Below are 16,726 nucleotides of genomic sequence, written 5' to 3'. Positions count from 1 at the left end.
CAACGACGGACGCAGAGCCGCAGGGGACGCCTGCAGACGACGCCTACCGACGCGCAGGGGTACTGCTACGCAAAAGTTTCCGGATCCAGACTGACGCCTGGGGATATTCTAAGGTAAGGAATCTAACACTAACGTGTTTCTTTCAGATCATAAGGTTTTTGAAGACTGGAGGTGGGCACTGAAAGCTAGAGCAAGGCTCAAGACTGAAGCCTGGCTCTGGCTCAGCTAGAGGTCCTGTTGGAACTGCAAGACCATAACGAGCTGAGATTTCATGTGGCTTCTGCCTGCTGCGCTCCTTCACGGAATCCAGGATGTGGCCTTATGGTCAAAGCTGCATACTATGAAACTAGGTTCGAGTCTCGGCACCGGCTCAACAACCTGTTATTCTGGTAAATAATTGAATCTGCCAGTGCTTATCAACAAATTATGCGACCTTATGTAATGTAACTGGGGATCCTGAAAAGCACCTGGGTCGAGTTCACGCTATATATAAAACCTGCACTAAGAAGTAAGACTTGTCAGGGGTAGTAAGCGCTATAGAAAAATAAAAACAAGGCCTCACATAAGGAAAGACAAACAGATACAAACTTTACTGGCTGATTTGTACAAAACAGAAAACCTGGATTAATTGCGGTTTCCCCACAAAAACTGTGTAGTCGTAGGCAAATGTTTCACTTCACCAAATGCTTTGTTCATTATCGCATAAGAAAGCACTTCCAAATGTGAGTTTAGACTACCAGTTGTACAAAACTATCACTTTTAACTACTTATTTGTGCCACATGTTAAAGAAATACACATTTTGAATTCTGAAGAGGCTTTATCATATTTATCATATTTTACATGAGGTTTGTTGTAGGATTTACATAGCAAATGTTGCCAGGGTTCAGCTTGTGCACAGGCTCTTCTCTAGCCCAGCTTCTTCCAGCTCATTTGTTGACTTGCCCACATCTATAGAAGACTATTAACAAGAACACGCATATATTTGCTGGTACTGATTATTCTTTCAATTTACAGCTTGAGCTTCGCTGCAACCTGTAGGTCACTAAATTGAGCCTTTCGTTAAAGTGTATTTTGCAAGCGAATCATTTGGCACTTCCGCCAGCCGAAGTATTTAGCCCAAGGAACATTTGCAACATAAGAGACAATCAAATGACAAGAATATGGAATCAGTGAAACCCTGAAAGGAATATTTATAAAGGAACGTTAAAAAAGAAAGTGACAGAGCATGAACATGTCTGCCCCTTCCTTGTGCAGCATGTGCTCCATCAGTGCAACCCATGGCGGCCCCTGTGGACTACGGACCTACATAATGAACAGCTGATCCAGACAACTTGCCTCAGAGCTAATCATCAGTTCCGGTACACTGTGAACCATGGAAACCGTGGCTGTGGATCGCGGCACCTGCTGTTTTCCATTCTTGCTCTGCAACCTATTCAGGAAAAACATATAAAGAAACTAGCTCTTAAATGAGATCTACAATTTTCAACACAAAATATTTGCATAACCTTTTAAAAACCCTTAGGAAAAGAATCGAACTGCAAAATGGAGACATTTTCACAAAACGTGGGTACGTTACTTTAGAAACCCTTTTTAAGAAAAAGAAAAAAAAAATCACTGAAATAACTATTGCATGTTTGAAGGTGTCTAGTCGAAATCAAGCTACATATCCAATCAGCATACATTTGACAGTATAGAACAATTTACAGTTTATTTATGGATCCGCTGTTTTTGTAAAGCAACAGTTGTCATCTTGCAATAACCTCGAAGGGCTGAACTGTACAAAAAACGGTGAGAAAGGTAAGCAACAGACTACTAGATTTCACCGGGATGAGGTGAATACCACCTTCCAAAGATATTCTTCGGTTATGGCCACAAAACCCAAGACTTCAGACAACTGATTTTTTTGCTTTTCTTTTATTTTAAAGTTCAGATTTATTGAGTTTCTGGACACAAACTCACTTTGACTCCACTCGGAGTTTGGGGTTCAGCATTCGCAGACAACAGCCACTATGTTTTTGTCAGTACTAAGGAGTGTTGTCAAATCAGAAGCAGAGAACCTGAACAGAGGTTTCTAGTAGGAATGTAGGGCAGCACTATCTTTTTAAGTCAACCCTGCTACTTGTATTCTGGGCTTAGTGGATAATACTAAGGCCCTCATTGGGCGGAATCACTTCCGTTTGACACTGCATAGGTCATGGGACCGACCAACACCCGGTGGGCAGTCCCGACCGGCATATTATAATGCGACCGAACACTGTTCGGTCACATTCCACTTTTCTCAATGGGAGCTCGTGTTACAGGTGTAAACCGGCTGTAACAAGCTCAGATTGAGAGATGGAAGGTGCAGTTTATCCCGGCACCTCGTGGCAGGCATCTCATGGTGCCTGCCACAAGGTGCAGGGATGAACAGTGGGGCACCATAAGTGCCCCTTCGGTCTCCAACTGGAGGCCGTGCACCCAAGAAGACCCTGCAGGGGGACCCCAAAGACGCTTTCCGACATGGTTTCCATGTTGGACAGACCAGCATGGAAACCGGGTCGGAAACAGTCATCGTAACCTCAAGGACGGAAAGGCCCACCCTTGAGATTACTTTCTGCATTCTGACTGGCGGATAGACTCTCAGCTCGTTAGAAGCCAGCCAGAAGGACCGGTCAGATTTATTTCAGACTGCCTCCATCAAAATAAGGAGGTCGACCAGCCCATTACGATGCACCTGGGAAGTATCCAACCATCAGTCGGAGCCTTCTGAGCAGCATCGAAAACTTCCCCATAATCTTCAATTGGATCTTGGTATTCTCTTGAAAGGCAGTGGGTATTTTCAAACCTGCTTTGGCATGGTCACACCTTTAAAAACTTCAAGCACATCATGGCAGTATAATTTTATAGGCTTCAAGACTATAAGACTCTTCGGCATGCCTTTACATATATTAATCAATCAATATATAATATTCTTGAAACAGCTTTGGCACCTTGTGAGAGGACACCTTAGTTTGTAGGAAAGGGAGAATTTTGTAAATTATAGAAACTTGCACGTTTTGCAACCATAACGAGCATTGCCAAAGGCAGTATATAGCTCGCGTTTGTGATCTATTGGCTTTGTCAAAAGTTTTTAAGCTATGCTGTACAGTATCCCAGATGCTGCGACGCATGACTAAATCTATATATTTTTTAAAAACAGCTGATTGCATCATTATGTAAGAGCGTTCATTACAAGTGTGCCTGCAAAATGAGATGAAAGCAAAAAGAACAGATTATGGGTCGACTGCTGAACAAATCAAAAATGTACCCCCAGTCACACGTCTCAGTTTAATCCATCTTTTTTTGCTCACCACACCACCACAGTTTAGACCCAGCCATAATGCAAATCAGTCTCGACCCTGCTCCCATGGGAACAGTCCAGCCTGAACTGCCACACCAGGTCCATGGGAGGGCTCTAAGCCCCGTGAAAGCAAATGTCTTGCAACAGACAAAGCATGTGCGGTCCAGTAAGCAAGGCCTAAAAATAATCTACTGATTTTGTACTGAGAAGTGCAAGGGACAGGCCCAAAACAAAAGGATAAAACCAAAGAGAGCGTGTGAGATGGCATAATTTACTCCCAGGACAAGGATTTGTGCTTTGGCATAGTTTACTCAGAGAAGATTTCCCATATCCTATGTTGGATAAATTCTGTAGCAGGCACCCAGTCATTTTCCAAACAAATGCAGATTTGTGTGTCATCTATGCCTGGAGGTGGGCCTTTTCCTGGCCTCTCAACTAAGATAATGGGCACATGCAGCAAACAATCAGTAGCAGATGAAAGGGGAAATCTTGGGGAACACCATACAGGTATCAGCAGTAGGATGTTTCTAAAGAGCACATGCAAAGCGGTGGACTCCGGCCACTGAACTAATGCAGTTTAGTGTACTCCTGGATATCCCACACCACTCTTTCAGTGTAGATGGCAGTGTAACAGTCAAATGTGCAATGATCTGCGGAAAGATCAAGGACAATCAGAGCAGCTTGCTCAACTGTGATGAGGAGCTCCTCACCAAAGATCTGATAAACCTGCTGTGGACAGAAACTTAAATGAAGGTCATAGAAGAGCCGATACTCAGCATAAACATGTATTTGGTCAGTTACAAACACGGGCTGTTTCTCCATTAGGGCTCTGGGGCTGCGCCCCCGCTTTGCTCTAATGTGGCGTGAGCTCGGATGATGCGAAGGTGACGTGCTGCACCTCACCTTCTTGGTTCGGACCTATGCAGTGCTGCTATACAGTCTAGCAGTGGACTGCATTTCCACGCTCCGCCTTCTACTTGCTCTCCGGGAAACCAGCCTCGAGGTAGGCAACGGGCTTTGTGATGCCTCCCCACAGCTGAGGCCTTTGCACCTTTCTCGCTTGGCATGCTCTAAGTTTGAGAATTTTTGTACTCCTTTCATTATGTCCTGAAGAAGCCAATAAGTAAAGGGCCGAAACGCGTCAGCACTGCATTATCGAAGTCTCTGGAAGAACTGGACTATTGAATGTATTAAATACACTGTGTGTTGTGTTAAGATTTATGACTTTTTGATTTGCAAATACACACGACCTCGGATGTAGGAAAGTGGGTTTCTGTTGCAGTAACCCCCCCCCAACTTTTTGCCAGACTGATGCGCTTTCACTTGATGTGCCCTGGGTCCCTGCCAATCAGGTTCCCACTGCCTTTGTGCTTTCCCCAAAACTAACCCAATTGGCATCTACAGCCACAGGTCAGCCCCTGGTAAATGGTACCACAGGTACCCAGGGCACTGTGACTAGGGAAGACCACTAAGGGCTGCAGCACTTGATGTGCCACCCATAGAGGCCCTGTTCCTCTACACACACACACTGCCTACCAGGCTGTGTGTTTTGGTGCAGAACAAAGTGAAGAGTCGACATGGCACACATCCCTTTGTGTCATGCCTACAACCCACTGCCCTGGCGTAGATCAGTCATCCCTCAAGCTGGGTGTCCTATGCCAGTGGTGAGGGTACAGGTGCAAGAGCCCTGTACCCCTACAGTGTCTAAGTCCATTCTTAGACATTGTAAGTGCAGTGCTGCCATTAAGAGTATATGGTGCTGGGAGCTTGTCATTACGAACTCCACAGCACCATAATGGCTACACTGAAAACTGGGAAGTTTGTTATCAAACTTCTCAGCACATTAAACCCACACTGATGCCTGTGTGAGATGTAATGAAAAATGCTCCCAGAGGGCATCTTAGACATGCCCCCTTGTGGAAAATTAATACGGTTTGGTGAACATTATCTGCGCCATCTTCCCTTTGCCCCGATGCCACACTCTTTGTCGCACACCCCCTCCACTTTAGCTGCCTTGATCAGAACCACCCTCTGCACACCCCTGACCCCCAGCACGGCTCTTCACCCTCACAAGCACCCCCACGCACTGATCACCCCCGCTCTCACATGCCTTGCGCGTAAGCGGCAGCCATTTTGAGCACCATGGCCCCTCTGCCCCTAGCTGATAGCCAGCGCGTCTTTCACTCTCTCTTAGCCCCGCAGGCATCCCCCGCATGCTGACAACCCCCCTCGCTCTCATATGCCTCGGGTCATAAACCCCTCTTCAGCGCAGCTCTACCTCGGAATCCCATCCATCTCCCAGCGCGACACCTCCCTTCATCCCTTTCATGGTCCCGAGTCCTTTGATACAAACCCCCTTTTCCTGTGTGCCCGTTTGTCTCCCTTGTTCCCAGGCCGCCACCTGGCCCTGCGGATACTGTTTATCACACCCCCGTACAGTAGGAAGCTTCCCCCCATCAAAGGACCCTCGAGTCGATCGAACACCCTTCACCCCATGAGATCCGATCAACTCCACACATTCCGTGAATCGGCGGAATGTCCAGCTGCGCGATAATCATCACCTGTTGTGACCGGGGTGGGGATTTCAACTGTAAACGTGTGGGAACGGGCTTGAAGCGGGGATTCCTAGGATGCCTTTCCGAACATCAGAGTATTGACAAATATGTGTTTCATGTAATAAAGCAATAAACCTGTGTATAAGAGGCCAGGCCTCAGAGATGCGGTTAGAGCACCTCGTGACGATACTTGCTGTCCGAATTGATGTGTTCTCCTCCGGAGAGAATAAACCCTCGTTTCCTGCCTTTCAGTCTCCAGCGCCTGCTTCTTCATTAATTAATATTTTGTGGGTAATAGAGGCGACACCGCCGGGCAACACAAAAGGGTCTTTGGTCACTGGTTGTCTAGCTACCCTTTTACACCCTGAAAAACAACCAGCCTCTGGTGGGTTCCCTAACTGGTACACACTAGCCTGCCACCACAAGTCATGTTACTGTACCCTAGGGTGGGAGCCTTCGCTCCCGGAGCCCAGAAACAAAGCCTGTCCTGGGCAGAGGTGTTCACACCTCCCCCAGGTCAGGAAGAACCATCTGTGGCAGGGGAGCTTAAAAGGCCTGGCAGCCTTTGTAATGCGACCCCCAGCATCTCCTGCTATCAGGAGCAGGCTCCCTTCCTGTCTCCCCTTTTCGGCAGGAAGACAGACGGGAAAAACTAGCCAGCCCAGGTGTGCCCACATCTGCCAACTCCACCCCTCAGGTGGGGGAGGCAAGGTGAAGCCCACTCTTCAGTGCCCGCCATCTTGCAGATGGCAGGCACTCCTCAATCAGGATTAGGGATTGTGCTCACTTCCCCACGTGGGGTGTGCACACCAAGGGTGTAGTCACCCTAAGGTCAGTAGCCCATTGGCTACTGACTCCGAGACCCCTAAAACGCCCCTAAATACAGTATTTAAGGGGCAGCCCTGAACCAAGAAAACAGATTCTCACAACCTAAGAAGAAGAACAAGCATTTACAATGCAATGGTCTTGTCTTTGTTAAAGTTTGAGCTATTGGCATGACTCATGACATTATTTTTGTTTTTAAAACATAAATAAATGGCATTGTCATTTACAATGCCAATAGCTTAATCTCTCGAAATGCGAGACCTATTGCATTTGCACCCACGCACAGAGCCAGAGCCCCACACAGACAGACAGAGCCCCACACAGACAGACAGACAGAGCCCCACACAGACAGACAGACAGACAGAGCCCCACACAGACAGACAGACAGACAGAGCCCCACACAGACAGACAGACAGACAGAGCCCCACACAGACAGACAGACAGACAGAGCCCCACACAGACAGACAGACAGACAGAGCCCCACACAGACAGACAGACAGACAGAGCCCCACACAGACAGACAGACAGAGCCCCACACAGACAGACAGACAGACAGAGCCCCAGAGCCCCACACAGACAGACAGACAGACAGAGCCCCACACAGACAGACAGACAGACAGAGCCCCACACAGACAGACAGACAGACAGAGCCCCACACAGACAGACAGACAGACAGAGCCCCACACAGACAGACAGAGCCCCACACAGACAGACAGACAGAGCCCCACACAGACAGACAGACAGAGCCCCAGACAGACAGACAGAGCCCCACACAGACAGACAGACAGACAGAGCCCCAGACAGACAGACAGAGCCCCACACAGACAGACAGACAGACAGAGCCCCACACAGACAGACAGACAGACAGAGCCCCACACAGACAGACAGACAGAGCCCCACACAGACAGACAGACAGAGCCCCACACAGACAGACAGACAGAGCCCCACACAGACAGACAGACAGAGCCCCACACAGACAGACAGACAGAGCCCCACACAGACAGACAGACAGAGCCCCACACAGACAGACAGAGCCCCACACAGACAGACAGACAGACAGAGCCCCACACAGACAGACAGAGCCCCACACAGACAGACAGACAGACAGAGCCCCACACAGACAGACAGACAGACAGACAGAGCCCCACACAGACAGACAGACAGACAGACAGAGCCCCACACAGACAGACAGACAGAGAGCCCCACACAGACAGACAGACAGAGCCCCACACACACAGACAGACAGAGCCCCACACAGACAGACAGACAGAGCCCCACACAGACAGACAGAGCCCCACACAGACAGACAGAGCCCCACACAGACAGACAGAGCCCCACACAGACAGACAGAGCCCCACACAGACAGACAGACAGACAGAGCCCCACACAGACAGACAGACAGACAGACAGAGCCCCACACAGACAGACAGACAGAGCCCCACACAGACAGACAGACAGAGCCCCACACAGACAGACAGACAGAGCCCCACACAGACAGACAGACAGACAGAGCCCCACACAGACAGACAGACAGAGCCCCACACAGACAGACAGAGCCCCACACAGACAGACAGAGCCCCACACAGACAGACAGAGCCCCACACAGACAGACAGAGCCCCACACAGACAGAGCCACACACAGACAGAGCCACACACACACACAGACAGAGCCACACACACACAGACAGAGCCACACACACACAGACAGAGCCACCCACACACACAGACAGAGCCACCCCCACACACAGACAGAGCCACCCACACACACAGACAGAGCCACCCACACACACAGACAGAGCCACCCACACACACAGACAGAGCCACACACACACACAGACAGAGCCACACACACAGAGCCACACACACACACAGACAGAGCCACACACAGACAGAGCCACACACAGACAGAGCCACACACACACACAGACAGAGCCCCACACAGACAGACAGAGCCCCACACAGACAGACAGAGCCCCACACAGACAGACAGAGCCCCACACAGACAGACAGAGCCCCACACAGACAGACAGACAGAGCCCCACACAGACAGACAGACAGAGCCCCACACAGACAGACAGAGCCCCACACAGACAGACAGAGCCCCACACAGACAGACAGAGCCCCACACAGACAGACAGAGCCCCACACAGACAGACAGAGCCCCACACAGACAGACAGAGCCCCACACAGACAGACAGAGCCCCACACAGACAGACAGAACCCCCACACACACAGAACCCCCACACACACAGAACCCCCACACACACAGAACCCCACACACACAGAGCCCCACACACACAGAGCCACACCCACACACACACAGACAGAGCCACACACACACAGACAGAGCCACACACACACAGACAGAGCCACACACAGACAGAGCCACACACAGACAGAGCCACACACAGACAGAGCCACACACAGACAGAGCCACACACACACAGACAGAGCCACACACACACAGACAGAGCCACCCACACACACAGACAGAGCCACCCACACACACAGACAGAGCCACCCCCACACACAGACAGAGCCACCCACACACACAGACAGAGCCACCCACACACACAGACAGAGCCACCCACACACACAGACAGAGCCACCCACACACACAGACAGAGCCACACACACACACAGACAGAGCCACACACACACACAGAGCCACACACACACACACAGACAGAGCCACACACACACACACACAGACAGAGCCACACACACACACAGACAGGACCGCAATGATTAAGTGATTCTGCAGATGTGGCATTTCCCTACTGATTTACGGCATTCTCTATATAATACACCTGCTGCATAATTTCAACAAAGTTTCCATCTCACACACTGATCAAACATGACAGAAAAAAAGTTCACTTCCACGTGTAGCGCTGTGCAGTGACTGACTCTTTGCAAATATATACTGGTCACCGATCAGCTGCTGAGCGATGCATTCAAGTAACAAACATACACCAGTTAGATGAAAAAAACGTTGAGACCGTATTAGCGCGTGTTAAGTGGTCAACATAGCAAAACAATACTGCCAAAACTGTGCTGTACTATGTTGCGGACAGTGTACTGTGTTATGTATCCAAGTGACCCAAGGTACACCCACCAACTTCAAAATGTCTAGAGTTCGGGTGTTTGAATCTCCTACCCAGTGAAAGGACTACAGAGGAAGATCTTGTTAGTAATGTCACAGTCCATGAACGTGCTTCAAAGGCATGGTTGCTGCAGGGCCTCGGTAGTCCAGTACCCAAGGACGTCAATGGTCACCTGCTCTACGCACGTTAGTGAAGCGTTCAACTTCACTGACTTTAATGGAAACCTCCTACCCCAAGCACCTGACGGCAGCCTCCTGGAGACTCACCTGTCTGGAATTTACCCTGCTCTCGTAAACCCGAGCAACCACTAAAACCCTTTCCAAATCTGTGCTAGGAGCAGAGACAAGGGGGAGGATCGGTAAAGTCCCATTCAAGAGCTGCAGACCTATGAGTAAGGGGACAGCGAGGCCCTGTATCGTCGGAGCGGAATCCGGAGGCTGGAAGACCATGCCCGCTGAGCGGTTAGCTTTCCTGCTCCGTAGGCATGTCACACTCACCATATTCGTAGTGGGCGCTAGCCCGTGGAAAGGGGGTTGCAGAGAAGGGGAAAGGATCCCACGGACGGGACGTCGCAGAGCCGACCTGTGCCCTGCACAGTGCACATACAAGGAAGGGGCACCCTGCAGCAGCACGGGCTGGGTGCCTAGGCCCGGAAAGCGGCAGTGCTCCGGAGCTACAATTCCAGGAGGGAGGGCCGTTGGAGGCGACACGCTCATGATGCTCTACAGGCCGGGTGGCTCTACAGAGTAAACCGCGTCACTGGCGCTGCTGCCTGCAGTAAAGTCAAGGGAGCGCATTTGCTGTCTCTGAAGGCAGGCTTGTCACTTCGGGACTCTACGATTATTTGTTTATGTAGGAGTTTACATAGCGCAAACATTACTTGAAGGTGTTAGAGCGCTTTACATTAGAACCAGTTACATATAGAACCAGTTTTATTATAAAAGGTCTTCAGAAAATATGAATTTCATAATTATGTAATATAACTGGTTCTAATGAAAAGCGCTTCGACACCTTTGGGTACAGTTTGCGCTATATAACAAGCACTGCCATTTGTATCTAAGCCCGTCCTTTGCGATTGGGGGCGTGTTTTTTTACTTTCTTTCTTGGCTGTAAACAAGTCAAAAACACGCCGACCAGTCTGAAAAGGACGGGGCTTACAGACAAATGGTTCTTCTTTCTATCTAATCCCCGTCTTTTTCTGACTGTTGGGCGTGTTTTGACTGTTGTTTATAGCCCAGAAAGTAAAAAACACGGCCCCCAATCGCAAAAGGGCGGGCTTAGATACAAAGAATGACATCACTTGGGCCTCTGCTCCAATGGCTGGCCTCCGTTTAGGAAGCCAGCCAATGGAGAAGAGGGGAGGGTTCAAGCCCCACTCTCTAAGACAAAGTCTCAGAGCGAGACTGCGCAAGCGCAGCCTGCGCAGGCCGAGACCTAAAAACTTGTAGGGTAACCAATACAAGCATTTACAATGCAACAGTCTCGCCTTTGCAAAAGTTAGAGCTGTTGGCATGGTAAATGACAAATTTTTCTCTATGTGTTGTTTTTGAAAACATAAATAAATGGCATTGCCATTTACAATGACAATAGCTTAATCTCTCGCAAATTTTAGTGAATAGTTGTAGTAGATAGAGCGAGTAGTATAGTGATTGGAGAGTAGAGAGTATTAGAGTGAGTAGTAGAGAATGAGTAGTAGAGTAGTAGAGAGTAGTGGTGAGTAGAGTAGTGGTGAGTAGAGTAGTAGAGAGTAGTAGAGCGAGTAGTATAGAGTTAGTAGAGTTGTAGATAGTGAGTAGTAGAGAGTGATTAGTAGAGTGTGACTAGAGTAGAGACTAGTAGAAAGTGAGTAGTAGAGTAAGTAGTAGAGAGTGAATAGTAAAGTGAGTAATAGTGAGTAGTAGAGTGATTAGTAGAGAGCGTGTGGTAGAGGAGTAGAGAGTGTGTTGTAGAATATTATAGTTAGTACAAGAGAGTAATAGAGTTATTAATAGAGAGTAGTAGTGAGTAGTAGAGTTTTAGAGTACTGTAGTGAGTATAGTGAATAGTAGAGAGTAGTAGAGTGAGTAGGGAGTATTAGAGAGTTGTAGAGTAAGCAGTAGAGCACTAGAGGGAGTAGTAGAGAGAGTAGTAAAGAGCGAGTCGCAAAGAGCGAGTCGCAAAGAGCGAGTCGCAAAGAGCGAGTCGCAAAGAGCGAGTAATAGTGAGTAATAGAGAGTGCGTAGTAGAGAGTGTGTAGTAGAGTATTAGAGTGAGTACTAGAGTAGTCGTGATTGAGTAGTAGAGTAAGTAGGGAGTATTAGAGAGTTGTAGAGTAAGTAGGAGAGTGAGTAAGAGTGAGTAGTAGAGAGTGAGTAGTAGAGTGTGCAGTAGAGTATTAGAGTGAGTACTAGAGAGTAATAGTTATTAATAGAGTGAGTAGTAGAGCATTGTAGAGAGTACTACAGTGAGTAGTAGTGAGTATTGTGAGTAGTAGAGTGAGTACTAGAGAGTAGTAGAGATTGAGTAGTAGAGTGAGTAGGGAGTATAAGAGTTGTAGAGTAAGTGGTAGTGTAGTAGAGTGAGTAGTGAGTGTATTAGAGAGTAGTAAAGAGTGAGTAGTAGGGATTAGTAGAGAGTAGTAGAGTTGAGTAGTAGAGTGAGTAGTAGAGTGTAGAGAGTAGTAGAGAGTGAGTAGTAAAGAGTAGTAGAGAGTGAGTAGTAAAGAGTAGAGAGTGACTATTAGATAGTAGAGAGCGAGTAGTAGATCGTAGTGTAGAGAGTAGTAGAGTAGTGGAGGGTGGAGGGTAGGGGTGGAGATTTATGGTGAGGGGGGAGTTGGAGGGTGGAGTTGGAGAGTGTAGTACATTGTAGTACTTGTGGTTTTGCTTGATGACCTTTTCTAGCCGTGTTTAATGTTTTCCTATTGTAAGAGTTTCATATACACATGTGTTTGTATAAAGATAAAAATTCCAGGTGGCAAACTGACACTGGGGGTGACATGGTAGGGATCAGCATCCCTCCGACTCTCCGATGTTGCCTGCAGCCTCTGCACTGAGACCCCCACCCCCAACTGCGAGTGGCCCGGTAGGGTGAAATTCAACCTCAAAAGACACCCCTGCATCCAGCCACCCTGCTGCCGGGAGAAAAAAAAACCTGAGGTGCACCTACGTCCTGAGCCCCCCAACTTACCTGCCCAGCTGTTGGCTCCGCCCGGAAGTCTTCCTGGACTGAGCCTGCAGCTAAAAACCAAAAACGAAAATCCTCATTGAAAACAACAGGTCACCTGATGGCAAAACAGCACTCTACACCCGGTCGCCCCAGCCCTGCGGACGGTGAACCTCTTGTGCTGGCTTGTTTTCCCATTTGCCTCAGCTAAAATCCAGGAGCTTTGCTCCCACATCCAAGTGGCCTGCTCGTCAGCAGCCACCAACCGGAGGCTCCCTATCCCCATTGGATAACATTGGCCCTCAACATACTGCACCCGGCCGCCTAATGCCGTTGAGGGTGTAACGAGAGTGCATCACTGACCCTGGGAGACCCCTGAGCTACCCTCATAACCTCAACTTCCACTATCAAATACTTACCTCAAAACCGATAACACTATTTTCCTCCATAGGATAGCAGTGATTGTTTTTCTTGGAAAAGTTTCTAAGCGTCAAGTTTGAAAACCTAAAGAAAATCTTTAAAATTACACGGTTTAACAAAAACGATTTTACTTACCTGTTTGCAGGAAATGTCCCAGAGTAGTATCCAGGCATACTACTCTTAGTAAGAAAAGTAATCCAAACCGTAACTACCAGGTATTTTACTGAAAATCCCATTCAAGTCTATGTACTATATTTACAAATCATTACATTTCTCTGAAGCAATACTGTAAGTAAAATAAAAGTACATTTACTATTGCAATCGAAACTGTTTACGAACTGCATTACTACTGAAAAGTATTTATTGCTTGCCTGTGCCAGGCTTGCTTGGTTCTAGAAAATAAAATAACTAAAAGAATATTTTTATACAAAAACAATTGGTCTGAGATTCAGTCTTTGAGTGTGTGAATTCATTTGTTGACTGACTGTGTAATGTAATGTAAAATGCATTTATATAGCCATAAATCACCCGAAGGTCTCAGAGCGCTAGCAGATCCTCCATCACAGATCCACAAGACAGGAACAGTGAGCAGGTGACTAAAAGAGCCAGGTCTTAAGGTTCTTACGGAATCTCAGATGGTTGGGTTCTGTCCTGATCTGGAGGGGCAGGGTGTTCCAGGCTTCAGGAGCTGTTTTACTGAATGCCCTATCACCATTTCGAACAGTGCGAACCATGGGAACAGTTAGAAGTAGTTTGCTAGTGGACCCAAGTGTTCTGGCCGAGTTATGGAATTTGAGCTTTTTTCCCCAGGTAAATCGGTCCTTGTCCATGGATGGTTTTATGGATTAGGCAGCATAGTTTGAATTGTATGCGTTCCTTTATTGGGAGCCAGAGCAAAGTTTTGAGACAGGGCAGTGATGGGGTGGGGTTGGGGGAGGTTGAGCACCAGCCTTGCTGCAGTATTTTGTCATACCTGTAATCGAGCCACAAGATTTTCGCTAATGGAGGATAGCAAGGAATTCCCGTAATCTATACGGCTGACAAGGAGTCCTTGTACTAAGGGCATGCGCGACGTAAGGGGAATCCATTTGAAAATTTTCTTCAGACTGCGCATTAGTCCAAAGATGGTGTGCACTACTTTGCTGACATGTTCAGTCATGGACAGCCTGTTGTCAACTATTACCCCAAGGTTCCTAACTGAGGATTTGGGAGAGGGACAGGGTCCTAGTGTTGTTGGCCACCAATCATTTGTCCAAATCTTGTCGGCCTTACCGAAAAGCACGATCTCAGTTTTGCTAGCATTTAGCATCAGGAAGTTGTTGGTCATCCAGTCATGAATTGCAACCATACAATTTTTGAACCTGTTTGGTTTTGTCTGGATCCTGGTTGACCGTGACCAGTAACTGTGTATCGTCGGCGTAGGATACGGTCCCAAAATCGTGAGCTCTGATCACTTTAGCCAAGGGGGGATACATATAGGTTAAAGAGCGTAGGGCTCAATATTGACCACTGGGGCACACTCTTATCTTTTTCCAGATAACTGGAGGAATAGGTTCCTACTTGGACCTCTGAACGTCTGTTAGTTAGATAGCTTTTGATCCAGAGCAGCGCAGAACCCTCGACACCAATCTCTGCAAGACGTTCTAAGAGAATGAAATGCGAGATGGTGTCGAAGGCCGCGGACAAGTCAAGCAGGATCAATATGGCAAACTGTCCCGAATAGAGGGTCATCATAACATTATCAACAATTTCAAGCAAGGCAGTCTCAGTGCTGTGGAATGCCCTGAATCCCGATTGGGAGGAGTCAAGAAGTCTGTTGGTCTCTAAGTAAGTTACAAGTTATTTGTTTATCAAAGATTCCATGACCTTTCCAAATAGGGGCAGGAGATAGGCCGATAGTTTGAGAGTGGTTTAGAGTCGGCCGAAGGTTTCTTTAAAATTGGCCTTATTGTGGCCTCCTTTCAGTGCAGGGGAACAGAAGTGTGAGATAGAGAGAGATTGAGGGTCTTAGTTAGATCAGAGATCAAGGCGGGAGCGATTTTGACTAGGATTTGAGAGAAGGCTGGGTCCCCAGGAGATCCTGACTTGATTTTGTTCAAAGTTGATTCTACTTCTATTTCAGAAAAAGGAAGAAATTCTTTGAGAACATTGTTTTGGTGTTTGGGGTCACTGTTGATTTGATTAGGTAGGGGTGCGGTCTGAAAGGAAGGAGTTAGTTGGGGAAAGAGTTTGTGGATATCATTGATTTTTTCGTGGAAATACGATGTTACAGAGTTAACCCAATCTTGTGATTCATTGAAAGAGTGCTGACAGGCAGGGGGGTTTGTAAATTCTTTAACTATTTTATATAGCTCTCTGCGAGTTTGCTGCCTGGGTTATCCTGTTGCCTAAGTATACTTTTTTTGCCATATCAATTTCTTTCATATGGGACCTATGCATTGTTTTATAGTGTTGTCTGTGAGTTTGGGCTTTGGTTTGCCGCAATTTCCTTTCTGCTGTCCTGACAAAGTTTGATCTTTTCCAGGTTTGGAGTGAACCATGGGGAGATTTTGGTGGGAGGCCTAGATACTCTTGCTGGTGCGATTAGATTTAAGGCTGAGGAGATCGCAAGTTCAAGATCAATAGCTGCTTTATTAGGATCGGTGGTCTTAGTGATGAGAGGAGAGGAGAAATTGGCGGTAAAGGAGTCCAAATTGATCTTATTCCAAGGTCTGCTCAGTTTTACTTGGTAACTACTTTGGGGTTTTATGTAGGTTCTAGCAATGTGAAATTTGATAACAGTGATCTGTCCAGAGGACTGGAAGTATTTGACTAATTTCTACTTTAGAGGAATTTGTGAATTGTAGATCTAATGAATGTCCAGTAATATGAGTAGGGCCTGTAGGTAGTATGCTTAGTCCTAAGGAGTTAATATTGGTAATGAGATCACTGGTATGGGAGGGGTCAAAGGTTTGTTCCATATGATAATTAAAATACAACAAAGGTTTAACACGGTCCTCTGATACTGCCTTACTGCTCGACCACACTACCACAAATAGAGAGTAAGGTTCTATCTAACTTTTACCTCTGCCTACCTTTGGGGTTCCACTGGACTCTGTGCACACTATACCTCACTTTGGTATAGCATAGACAGAGCCAGCTACCTACACCAGAGACTATTGTTTAGAGTGATTGTGCAGAAATTTGACGCACAGCCTCCTACAAGTAGATGTGTGTAAGAGAGGAGTCTTCATTATAGGGACCATATTTGGCGTTGTATTGAGTTTTGTAATGTTTAATTTCTGTACATAGTAAAATTTGTATGTTGATTGTATTATAATTTGCAGCAACTCTATTCCAATCTGGATAAAATATGAAT

The 16,726-nt window shown here is 47.3% G+C and overlaps 1 protein-coding gene across 1 annotated transcript in view; it reads right to left on the bottom strand.

The window, feature by feature from the left end:
• The window catches only part of CTDP1 (CTD phosphatase 1), a 936,891-nt gene that overhangs the window by 813,298 nt on the left and 106,867 nt on the right, over positions 1 to 16,726 (bottom strand). Inside the window, exon 3 of the mRNA XM_086965522.1 lies at positions 1,337 to 1,430. Coding sequence (XP_086821648.1) covers positions 1,337 to 1,430 — 94 coding nt within the window. The remainder of the gene's footprint in view (positions 1 to 1,336; positions 1,431 to 16,726) is intronic.

The sequence above is a fragment of the Lissotriton vulgaris genome, chromosome 4_1, assembly GCF_964263255.1.
Source record: "Lissotriton vulgaris chromosome 4_1, aLisVul1.2, whole genome shotgun sequence".
Classification (NCBI taxonomy): Eukaryota; Metazoa; Chordata; class Amphibia; order Caudata; family Salamandridae; genus Lissotriton; species Lissotriton vulgaris.
The sequence above is the reverse complement of the archived record's forward strand: the minus strand, read 5'-3'. Positions and strand labels throughout refer to the sequence as shown.